Source organism: Urocampus carinirostris, chromosome 19 (assembly GCF_059441175.1).
Source record: "Urocampus carinirostris isolate Australia breed hairy pipefish chromosome 19, RoL_Ucar_1.0, whole genome shotgun sequence".
Lineage (NCBI taxonomy): Eukaryota > Metazoa > Chordata > Actinopteri > Syngnathiformes > Syngnathidae > Urocampus > Urocampus carinirostris.
Genome location: NC_142367.1, coordinates 4,546,788 through 4,559,654, shown reverse-complemented (window position 1 = coordinate 4,559,654; position 12,867 = coordinate 4,546,788). Strand labels below are relative to the sequence as shown.

Sequence of the window (12,867 nt, the reverse complement as noted above, 5' to 3'; positions counted from 1 at the left end):
TATTTTGCCGTGCGCTTGCGTGCCACTGGTTAACCCCTCAGTGGCACACGTGTCATAGGTTGCCGACCCCTGTAATAGAGGTGCGATTGGTCCGCAAAAAATCCAGCCTGAGCCTGCCCGCAGGTTTAAAATGCCTGAAGCAATTAACCAACCCAACCTCGACCAATTAACTGGATTTGAGGGACCGAGCCCGAAGCAAACTCGAATTTTGTTTTTTATTTGTGAGGACTCGGGTGGAGGACGGGTGATTTCGGCTTTATAGCCTACTAGGAAACAAACCGGTATACATTGTCTTATGTCCACCATGGCACGCTCAAAAGAACTGTCTAAAGACATGTGATCAAGAATTGTGGAATTGCGTAATACATAACCATCTGTAAAGGTCTGGATCAATACCCCGAAAGTTGTCTTCAGTTGGAGAGAGTTTGACTTTGTTTCTTCTTTCCCGTGCCAAGAGTTCTGCATGGAATACTTGGATAAAAAGAGCACTAGAAGTGGTTCTCAACTGGTCTGACTTAAGGACCCTCCATTCCACCCTAATAACAAGCTGCGACCCAAATCAAGAAAAAAAATCCACTTCTTAAATTTATCGAAAGAAAATATTGTGCCAATAGCAGATGTAGAAAATATTCACATTTTTCTTTTCTTTCAGAAAACAAAATTACCCGTAAAACATCACTTCAACTACCATATATACTTGCATATAAGCCTACATCGCATATAAGCCACCCCTGTAAAGCGGTTTTAAAAGCCACATCCCAAAGTCATAGCCAATCTGAATGCAGAACACAATGCACAATGAAAATGGGGAATGAATTGGGGAAACCACAAAAAGATGATAGTCTGAGGCCCCCGCCTTAATATGAAAATTTACAAGGGACTGTGTGGATTATTTTCTCAACAGATGCCACTGTATTCTGTAGTGCCAACAAAAACGAGTGCTAAAAGCACAATGGGAGGAGACAGAATATAGACACTCAAAATGACCAAAATGTTCCTTATCAGTTTTGAAGAGAAATTAAAAAATGAAAAAAAAAAGGACAAAAAGAGAAAAAAAGAAGCGGAATATCAAATATAGACCAAATAAGACAAAAGCATGACTCGAGAAAAATGGAAAAAACGACTCAAAAAAAGTAATATAAAAATGAAAATAAAACAAATAAGACAAAAAGTTAAACTCCCCAAAAAAGAAAGAGAAAAATTAAAAAAGAAAATTACTTTTTTTGTGTCTTTTTTCTCTTTAATTCCTTTCCTTCTTTTTCTTAATTTTTCTCTTTTTTTGAGCTTCTATTTCCCCTACTTTTCATTCTATTCATGTTTTCGTTTTTTCCCCTTTTCTTAAACCTCCTTCCCTGTTTTTTATTCATTTAGAATATGATATATAAAATTTCCTATTTGTCTTTTTTTTAGAGAATCTGAGTTGAAATTGGAAGAAAAAATTTGTTTTTGCTCACTTTCAGTCCCCGCAGTTTTTTGTCTTCCTTGGACTGATTTTTGGTTACGCTACACATTACAGCGACTTCTAGTGAGCAAATATTAAACACTGTCCCTTTAAGAAGAGCAGATTGCTTTTACCAGCACTGTTTTAGTGGAAAACCCCAGTGGGCCCAACCTCACCCGGTTCCTAGCTTCGGCGGACCCCAACTCAATTGGGCTCAGATCACATTTGATGGGTTTTTTTATGCAGAAATATGGGTATTTCATACCACTGTATGTACAATGAATATGTACCTGTCACCTGAGCCAATTGACTTATGGATAAGCCCCACTCGCAAACGTGATGAGCCAATCAGTGTGCATAGCCAACTCAATATACTTGGACAATCTCTGCTCCCACGTCCATTGAAATGCATTGCAGTTTGTCAGTTGGGCGATGGGGTTTATTTTTTACCCATTCCCAAGCGACATTTAAATCGATTTGACCACAGCACCAACTTAAGGTGGATAACGTTAATAAGGATGTCTACATCAGTTCCAAGTGAAGTCAACATATTATTTGAGGCAATATATTGTGACTTGCTGGAGATGAATAAAAAGTGTCATGAGAGTAATCTGTTATTGATTGTCGGTAAAACTAAGGAGATGATAATAGGCTCGCTACAACGGGTCAGGTGTATCGACATTTCGTTCTGTGTACATTGTTACAAAGAATGACAATACAAAGGAAATTATTATTATTATTATTATTATTAGATTTCCGTACTAAGCCTCCCCCACGTGTGCCACTGTCAAGTAATGATAGTGAGGTCGAACTGGTCCATTATTCAAGTTTCTGGGTACTTACTTGTCAGCTGACCTCACATGGACTGTCAATGCTACTGATATTCTAAAGTCAGCCAGACAAAGGCTCTACTTCCTTCGTCAACTCAAATCATTCAGAGCCCGTCAATCCATTCTAGTAAATTTTTATCGTGCTATCATTGAATCCGTTTTAACTAGGTCAATCACAGTTTGGTTTGGTCGCGTCAATCAGAAAGAATTGTCAAAGATGGAATCAGTAGTGAGGACGGCAGAGGAAATGATAGGTACTGGCCTCCCGTCCCTGCAAAGTAGCTACATTGATGGAACTAGAAAACGGACACTAAAAATTATAGACTATCCCAGTCACCCTGCTCGCAGGTACTTTGATTACCTGCCGTCGGGTCGCCGTCTTCGCTCCACTGTGAGCAAGACTACACGTCTTAAAGAGCGTTTTTACCCTTCCGCTATTCATCTGTTCAACGGGAATTGATTTACGTTATTATGTATAGTAGTATTATGCCAACGGCGTTCCTCCGACCTATTCTACTCTAGTCTTGTTGTTTACATATTCCTTTTTTTTTAAACTATTCTATACCTTGTATTATACACTACAGTATCTTTTTTTACTCTATTATTTTTATTCTTTAACATCTATTATATTATCATTATTGAGAGTTTGCGTGTCAAATGATTTCTTCTATATATCATGTTTATGGTTTATACTGGCTGAATAAATAAATACAATACAATACAAAAAGCTATAACGTTACCATCTCTGACGCTAGCTAACGTTAGTTCTTGGCTGCGTTGTACATCATATCACTTTGTTTACTGGGAGTTCAGTGCTAGTATTTTGTAATATGGTAATCATACACAATTGTTAGCTGTTTTCCAAATGACTCTAGTATTACATTACCTTAGCTTGTTTAATTTACCTATAAATAACTAAGATAACATGTTTTGCTAATTGATCAACGTAAATCCTTTAGCACCTAACTATCGGTGAAGCACTCGAGGTAGCCTACAGATGGTAATAAGCCTTGCCCTGCGAAAATGTGCAGTTTGGACTTAGACGAGATTAAGCTTTTTATCAACTTCCTTAACCTTCCAACGCATAGTTCAGGTCCTATTGGTGAATTTGGGATGATAAGTGATATTTGTCTGCCCAAAAAGCGAAATTTGCCTCCTGTCAAATGTCTCATACTGTAACACTTGCCATTGCGCTCTTCCTAGAATGTTTGTCCAAGTGAGTAAATGAGGCAGGGCTTTGCCATTGGCCAATTGTTCCCCTTATTAATGCTTGCAATTCCCCTTATTAAGCGCTAATAAACCTTACAAACGCAACATGGCGCCTGTTTACTCACAGCAAGAAAGACTGTAGAATACTGCAAAAATATTAGCAATCTTTGATGAGGTCATCTGCTACCTGTGACTGAGACGATCGGGATTAGAGCTGAAATGGGCAATACGAGAAGTCTAAACAGTTTGTTTTAAAAAAACATTCCTGTACAAAATGAGGATATCATGGTTATGTTTCGCGCAGCAACTGCTCGTGTGACTGTGCAAGTCCGGGCGATCGTACCACTCTCTGCCCCACCTCTCTCAAGTACAGTGGTACCTCTACTTATGAATTTAAATTGTTCTGGGGGTAGCTTTGTAACCGAAAAAAATTGTAAGTAGAGACAGCCTTTTTGACTCGTGTTTCTTGAAAAACTGATCCAATGACATCTGCTTTTGTCATCCATCGGAAATGCGCAAGGCAGACATCCTTAAAATGATGGCCTGACCTGTCAAAACATTTTCTTGGTGATTCCTCTTCACAAGTTCTGGGACTTAATGGAATTTTGCCAAAATGTCTTGAAATTGGGCTAATGTAATGTTTGCATCCTCCTTGTGATCCCTGAACTCCTCCTGCATGGCGGTGTGTTTTCATACTTTTCTGCTATCTCTTGCTTTGTTTTTTTTGTCCAGAAAAAGTCTTCTCCTCATTTTTTCTCCTTGTCCACTTGTGAATGATAGCTCTTCATAGAAGTACCATTAAACCACTGTTTTTCAACTGTTTTTGAACCAAGGTACACATTTATTTATAAAAAAGTTCAGAGGCACACTGTCCGTCGAAAATGCTTGAAAAGGAAATTATGACAAATATTTTACTGTACTACCTCACAAGCAGATAATTAGTATACAAAAAGAAGAAAATAATACTTAAAATAAATAGGAATGATGTACTTTATTTATGATTTTATTTTTTACAGTGCATTCTTAAACCGCTTTGTTAAAGTTTTTAAATGTAGTGTGCTATCTCATGAGCAGATAATCAGTATATAAAAAGTATATAAAAATCTACTGCCACCTACTGATATGGATGACTTTTACAGTTCCTCATCTTAAGAAAGCATAAATACTGAATAATGGCCTGATTTTTTTTGGAAAGATAAAATTGGGCAAATTCCAGCAGAACACTAGACAAGGTCTCACGGCACAATACTGTGCCCCGGCACACTGGTTGAAAAATACTGATATAGACGACTGTTTACAAAGCAGGAAGGGAACACAAAGAACATGCTGGGATTCAAGCATTCCCACTGGATGGGCAAGGTAGAACTCCGGGAGCGGCGATTGGCAGCGCGTACTGTATTTTTGACTTTGTATCCTGAAAACCCTTTGTAACTAGAGGCAGTTTTTTTTCGTTCAGATACTTTTTTACCTGAAACCTTTGTATGTAGATATTTGTAAGTAGAGGTACCACTGTATGGCAAACTGGGGAACTGTACCGTGCTTTGGCTTACATCGATTGGGATCACACTACCTTTATAACTGCTCTTCAAAAGCAAGCGTCCTTGGGGCACGGTACGATAGCCATAGTGTTAGTGTGCCATGAGACTATTTTCTTATTGTTCATACAAACAGTGTTAATTACATAGCTGTCATTTCTGCATAGTCATCTGCAATGACCGCTTCAAAAGAACCCTGTTCCAATCTCATTAAGTTTGCTAGATACTGTGCCCTAGGTGATCATTTCTCCTGAGAATTAGAGTTAGCGGCAAGCTCTGTTTGAATGGTGGAGAGTTTTTCCCCGAGTTCCTCTAGGGAGCTCTCACCACGCGACGAGCCCGACGGCCCCTGCTCGGCCACTCGCCGATTTGAGCCGTGGCCCGAGTCCAATTCCAGGAAGGCCTCTCTGGTTTGAGGTTTGATGAACTGCACAGGCGGAGCCTGAACATCGGGGTGCTGGCCGGGCTGCCGCATGCACTGCGAGAGCGCCGAAACGCAACACTTCTTGAAGTTCTCGTTCATGAAGGCGTACACAATGGGATTGTTGAAGCTGTTGAAGAAGCCGATAGCCTGCACCACGGCTATGGTCATGTTGAGCGTCACGTCATCGTACTTGTTCTCCAGGTCGTCTGAAGAAAAGCCAGAAAGTCGTGATGGTTTTGCAACATAAAAACAGCGAAGATTTATGTACTTTGTCGGATGTGTTTACAGTATTCGAAGAGCATGTGGACGGTGTGGAAAGGTGCCCAGCAAACGGTGAACAGTAGAACAATTATGATCATCATCTTGACGGCTCTCTTCTTTTTCCTGAAAGACAAACATTAAGAGTTTTCCTTTCGGGTGTGCATTTTGGCCTCTGTATTTTAAGTATTTTAGGAATTTTTTTTTTATCCCAAAGGTCCCAGAGTCTAAGACCGTTTCACGTTTCGAGACATTCTATATAAACCACATCAACTCTGTTGCTTTGGAATTGTCACAGATCTCATTATTATTGATTTCAGGGACTGTGTAATCATGCTAGAATACAAAGATTCCAGCTGATGTTGAGCAAACAAAGTTTAACAACTGCTAGTTGACAACTTCCGGTCCTGGATTATTTTAAAACTTACACGGTTTTGCTAATTTAAATATTATATTTTACTAATTATGTATGGTTAATAGTTTACCACATTATCAATTTAGACATGAGTAATTTGTGCTGTAATGGCGTTGATTTCTGTGGGCAAGTTGTTCCATTATTTAGAACTCTTACACGAAAAACCTAACTGGTTTGATACTTACCTATGCAATTAATGCATATCATTCCTTTCCTTCAACAAAAGATTGGTGTATTTATAGAAAATTCCCTGAAAATATTTCCCTCTGTATTGAATTTATTTAAAGATAATTGTCCATATATTTTATGTTTGATTGTTAAATGGCCTTTAGAAAGCAGTGTATATTAAATGGTCTGCATTTATATATAGCGCTTTTCAAGTCCATGACCCCTCAAAGCGCTTTATCATGTGCTTTACACTTACCCATTCACTCACACACCAATCGCGGCCATGCAGCCATGCAAGGCGCCGACCTGCTTATTAGGGGCATTAGGGATTCAGTGTCTTGCCCATGGACACTTCGACATATAACACGGAGGAGCCGGGAATCGAACCTGCGATCGATCCCAAGACGAGTGCTCTACCTCCTGAGCTAATGCCACCCGATTATTACTATTGGCTAGCATTTAAGTATTAATATCTTAAAGGTTGCGTCCGTAACTACTTAATATTCAACTTGCTTATGCCATCTTCTGGCTGAAATTCTCATTGCAGCCTCTGTCAAGCTGCTTGTGTGGCGCATGCACGTACAAGTCTCTTAGATGTGCTCCAATAAACTGGTCTAGTTTAATATTTTTTGGGGTATGGGTTGGCATTTGGACTGTATTTAAAATGAAATTAAATGATCTGCATTTATATAGCGCTTTTCAAGTCAATGACTTCCCAAAGCGCTTTACATTGTGCTTCACATTTCCCAATAGCGGCCGTGGTCTGTGCAGCCATGTAAGGCGCTAACCTGCTTATTGGGGGGTTCAGTGTCTTACCCAAGGACACTTCGACATGTTACACGGACAAGCCGGGATTTGAACTGGGATCCCTTAATCCTAAAATGATCGCTCTACCTCCTGAGCTACTGCCGCCCCAACAATCCTGTTCTTATTTTCACCATTTTCATCCTCGAAGAAAATAAAACCTTGACCACACGTGTGAAATTACTCTTCCCCCCCATTTCCCCTGGCTCCTTTTCTCCAGCCTAATGGTCTCCGATGATAAAGGTAAGATAAGTCAGTTGGGCATTGTTAACACATACTTAAATATTTTCTCTATTAAGCTTCAATTTTTAAGGGCACCTCAAACTACGTACCCCGCCTTTACAGTCGGGTATTGGAGCTTTTCTGATACAGTGGAACCTCGGTTTTCGAACGCTTCTCAGTTCGGACAAATCGGTGTTCGACCCAAAATTTCAAAAAATTCTTGCTTCGCTGTTAGGTCAAAAAATCGGAGTTTGAACGCCAGTACGCTAGGGTGCGATGCTGAGCGGCGTACGGGTGTTTTAGCCCCCAATTATGCCTCCAAAGAAGGTCGGTGCAAGCAGGACAGGTGAAAAAAGACAAGTTGTTTGTAAAACTATTGCCTTTAAGAAATACATAATAGCTAAATATGAAAGAGGTGTACGAATTTCCGATCTTGCTAGTGAATACAGCATGGCTAAATCTATTATCAATACGATAGTAAAGAATAAGGAGGCTGTGAAATCAAGTGATGCGGCTAAGGAAGTTAGCGCTCTAAGCAAGCAACTGCCGCAAGTTTTGGAAGAGGTTGAAAAACTTTTGATGATTTTTCTCTCCCCACCGTCCACCACAAAGGTAAGAAATCCTATTTATAATCCTTCTTTTATTTTTACACGTTCATGTTCGCGTTATCTTTCGTACGGAAGATTACGGTAACGCGAACGTACAATTAGCCTGGGTTAGCTTTGTTTACGTAAAACATTCAGGGTGTTGGAACGGAGCTCCCTTTCCAATGAAGCGCTAGCCACTTGTTGTGGAGACCCGGGTGCTAAATGACGTGTAAACGACCTGATTTTTTAATTTTTACACGTTCATGTTACCGTAATCTCGCATACGAAAGATTACGCTAACGCCAACGTACGATTAGCCTGGGTTAGCCTCATGTTTACGTTCATGGTAAACATTCAGGGTGTTGGAACGGATTAAAACGATTTTACATTACTTTTAATGGGAAAAACGACTTTCGGTGATCGACCAAATCGGTTTTCGAACAGGGTTCTGGAACGGATTATGGTCGAGAACCGAGGTTCCACTGTAACTGGTATCGGCACTTGCCCACTAAACCTACTATTTCATGACATCAGTCTCTAAAATTGTCTTTCTGAGGAACTGGTACTGTAATAAATTCTTACCCGATGTGCAGAAAGTTGTTCATATTCAAGTATTTTTCTTCTTGTTATGAGACTTTTCACTTGGGTAGTAAAAAGAAATACTTAAAATTGAGTCTGCCCTCTGAGATTCGATCTGCAACCTCAGTGGAAGGGTATTAATAATAGTCTGTGGTTTGCAATAATCTGGTCTGTGCAGCCCTTTGAGACTCTGTGATTATGGGCTATACAAATAAACTTGACTATTAATTTCAGTTTAAAACACAATTGTATTTAATAGATTATAAGAATTATGTTACTATATTTAATGTTGATGATGTCTGTGTATCGTCTGTACAGCCATTTAAGACTTCTTGTGATTAATAGCTATTCAAATAAACATGACATGATTGGTGCAGGAGAGATGAGAGGGTGTTCTAAGGCTGGGGTCAGGAATCGATGACTCGCAAGCCAGTTATGGTTCTTTTCATGAGTACAAATGGCTCAGAGATAAAATTCCAGACATGCAAATTCATCCTGCAGCATCGCAAAAGTTGTGTGTATTTACGTACGTTATGTGTGTTTACGTACATTTTCGTGCGTGTTTTCGTACTTTATCGTGCGAGTTTATGTACATGCCGATTGTTATTTCATTGTATTGTTTAATGTTTATTTTTGTTGCACTTTAGGCTGTACTTTCCCAAGACACACCACAGGAAATGGTGCCTCTACAAATCTAGTGGTTAAGGTACATTAAATATTATGAGGTCCTGGTCTGTTTTTTTATTCAACTGACTTGAATACTGCTCGCAAAGTTACAAATTCTTTGACATACTACAACATTTCCCTGGTAACTAGTTACTTTTACAATACAATTATTCAGTTACTAACTTGGTTACGTTTTAGAAGAAGTAGTGATAACTAATTACTTTTAAAGGTAATGCGCCTAACACTGCATATGATACAGGAGCAAAACGGACGGTTTGAGAGTAGTATTTTAATAAATGTTTACAACGTTCATTACAATAATTCAACTTTTCACTCACGAACCAGGTCCTTGTTTTATACATTAGAGTAGATATCAGAAACATTACACTTCTAAATTCTGTATCATCTGCGCCAATGTCAGGTTGCTCTAGTTTTCTTGTGGATACAAGGAACGGTAAAAAGTGAATTTAATTTGGCGAATTATTGCAGCAACCACAAATGACAACTCAAAAAGACATATCTATGTTGCTATCTAGCACAATTCTCTACAGTATTGTTGCCCTGGCGCTGTTGTCTAGGACTATAGGGCTTATTTTTTTAAGCCATACAGGAAATATGTACTTGCTTTGTAAAACACATGATGTAAATAACCCGAAGCGTAACTGGAAAAAAAAAAACGCATCTAAAAAAGGGGTCAGGGCACGGCGCTGTTGGCATTCTGCAGCCTAAGACATCAACGGAAAATTACGGTTAGCAGCAGGTGTGCACCAGGTTTGAAAATGGGAGAAATTAATGTAAATTATTTTATCTTATGGCTGTTCAAGCCTGCAGATTAAAATACGGGGCGATGTCTATGAAGGAAAAATTGAGTTTCACTCTTAAATTTTAGATAATTGCTTTTAATCAGGTTTACTATGTTGTCCGGAATTTAGATTGCCTAGATACAAAGTCTCACAAACCAGGGCAGGAATCAGGATTGAGGACCCAATAGCGTAACGTGTTCACAATATGTTGGGGAGAGAAGGAATGCATGCACACTCGAAAGGCGCAAAAGGATACAAAGTCAAAAATACAGTACAGTAGGCGCAGCTATTTACCGCTTCTAGATTTCCCAGAAAGTAAGCAAACTGGCTATCGCTTTTAATCTGCCTGGCAACCTGATGCACATGCGTGTATCCAGCATGCTCTTCGCGTCACGTCACAGTTGAGAATTCAGAGACAACGAGGAGAAGAGGCTCCCGCAAGATGGCAGGGAAGAAGACAGAGCCATCATTCCATCAGCCCAAATAAAATACATTTTAGCAAAATTCCATGAAGTCTTGGAATTTGTGGAAAGGAATCACCTGGGGAAAGTGTTGACAAGTTGGGCTATCGCTAGGTTTGCTATGCGCATTTCTGACGGATTTCCAAAAGCTGTCAAAAGCAGAGTGTATTGGATCTGTTTTTCAAGAATTGCGAGGCAAAAAGTCGAATGAATATTTTTATTTCCTTTATTCTTTGTTTTTGTTATTTTACATAATAGGCCTCCCGTTTTTGTTTATTGTGCGGTCATCTTTTAAGATTTATTTAAAAAAAAAAATCGTACTTTTGCAGGTGTTGGAACAGATTAGCACATTTACATTAAAAAGGTGTCTCTACTTACAAATGTTTCAGGTTACGAGCTACTCCCAGAACGAATTACAATCCTAAGTAGATGTATAACTGTATTTAGTTTATCTGCAGGATCACAGACTTTGTAACCTTCACAAGTAATCAATTTGAGCATGCGCCTTCTCAGGTAGTCTGGAATTTAGGGTAAATCCTACCTGTCCATTTTGACTAGCTCCCGATGATTCATGGTGTTGAGGACCGACGAGTCGCCGACCCTCTTGCGTATCCACAACTCGAAGGCGATGCGGGTGTACAGATAGAGCATGGTGATGAGGGGAAGCAGGAAGAGTGCCACCATGATAAAGGTGGTGTACGCCTGCCGGTCCATCACTGATCGCCAGCTTTCTTGGCAGCACACGTGGTGGCGGTCGTACACAAAGTCATACTTGACCTGAGCCATTGAAAGAAGAAGATACTTCAAGATGAGCGTGGCTGTCAAACCAGTGTGACCTTTAAATGTCACACATTCATTGGTTCACATGGCTTTGGAACTAATGGAATTTATGTTTGACCAAAGATTGCTGAACATATGAATTGCCGTCTGACGGTTAACTCATTCGCTGCCGTTGAATTCAGGGTATCCAACAGGTGAGGTGCCCGCGTATCGGTTCTAAATATAACTCACTAGTGCTGGGTCACAGTGATTTTCTAATAAAATGATTTTTTTTTATTGGTTTAGTCTATTTAACTCCATTTTTGATTAACAGGTTTATAACATCATAACAACAAAATAATAACATAAGTTAATTTTTTGTAATTCAAATAAATTCCAGTCCACTCCAAAAATATACAGTATATTCAAGTATTGACAACTATTTTCAAGCAATTCACTAAAACAAAAGAATGAGAATCTATTCATGTATTATTTTTTCTTTATTCATCTTTTTATTATATTTAACGGGAAATACAAAAAAATAAATTCCAATGTATGGGTTTTATAGAGCAAATGAGCAAAAACTGATGATAGGTAGATTGGCTAGCTTTCTGACTACCATAGCTCTATAGCTAGCTATTTTCCTACCCCTTTAACAGGCTAGCTAGTTAGCATTTGAGATATTTTTTGTAGTTAATATTTTATCTTTTTTGCTAGTTGTCAAGCTACATTTTGGCCTCTTTTCTAGCTAGCTATCTAGGTTTAAGCTTTCTATTTCGCTCTTCAGATAGCTTTTTACTCTTTGGGCCAGCTTTCAATTTATTACCCGTTTGCCTTTCTATCTGAAAAATGTTAGAGACCCCTGAAATTGAGTGTCCCCAAAAAGTACACTCTTTTTAGCAGCTAATAACTTATTATTACTTATTATTCTTCCTTTATTCAAAAAAAGGTTACCTGCATTCAGCCTTAATGATTATCCCCCAGTCACCCTTACACCTATCATCATGAAATGCCTCAGGAGTCTGATCCCTCAGTATGTCTCAATTAACTTGTTCAACTTATTATGTTTTTCTCAAATGTGGGTGCCAGATTTTTTTCTCTCCCATATTTACTCATTTTTTAAGGCCAGCAGAAAATTTAGCTTTTTAGCGCAAAAACAGTTGAAGATGGCTAAGTTTCTTGAAAATATCTGTTTCCAAGAAAACTTAAAAAACAACGGCATTTTGTGAAGGGATCCATTTCAAATAGAACTTTCACTGCGGGGCTTTTTTTTTCTTTTTTTATTATATACCGTAATTTTGAAACCTCAGATATCTAAACAATGCTTCCTGTAAAAACAAAGGCGCTTTGCTTGTTGGAAGACAAATCTCCGCCCCAGTCTCAGGTCTTTTGCGGACACCATCAGGTTTTCTTCCAGAATGGTCCTGTATTTGGCTCCATCCATCTTTCCATCAATTTTAACCATCTTCCCTGTCCCTGCTGAAGAAAAGCAGGCCTAAACCATGATGCTGCCACCACCATGTTTGACTGTGGGGATGGTGCGTTGAGGGTAATGGGCTGAGCTGCTTTTACGCCAAACATAACGTCCTGCATTGTTGCCAAAAAGTTCGATTTTGGTCTCATCTGACCGGAGCACCTTCTTCCACATGTTTGGTATTTGTAAGTAGAGGTACCACTGTATGGCAAACTGGGGAACTGTACCGTGC

General features: G+C 39.1%; 1 protein-coding gene across 1 annotated transcript in view; it reads right to left on the bottom strand.

Annotated features, from left to right (window-relative positions):
- Positions 1-5,233: 5,233 nt before the first annotated feature.
- qrfprb (pyroglutamylated RFamide peptide receptor b) overlaps positions 5,234-12,867 on the bottom strand; it is a 30,119-nt gene continuing 22,485 nt past the window's right edge. The window contains exons 4-6 of the mRNA XM_088323458.1: positions 10,944-11,179; positions 5,726-5,823; positions 5,234-5,645 (exon numbers count right to left, since the gene is read on the bottom strand). Coding sequence (XP_088179584.1) covers positions 5,257-5,645; positions 5,726-5,823; positions 10,944-11,179 — 723 coding nt within the window. The 3' untranslated portion in view covers positions 5,234-5,256. The remainder of the gene's footprint in view (positions 5,646-5,725; positions 5,824-10,943; positions 11,180-12,867) is intronic.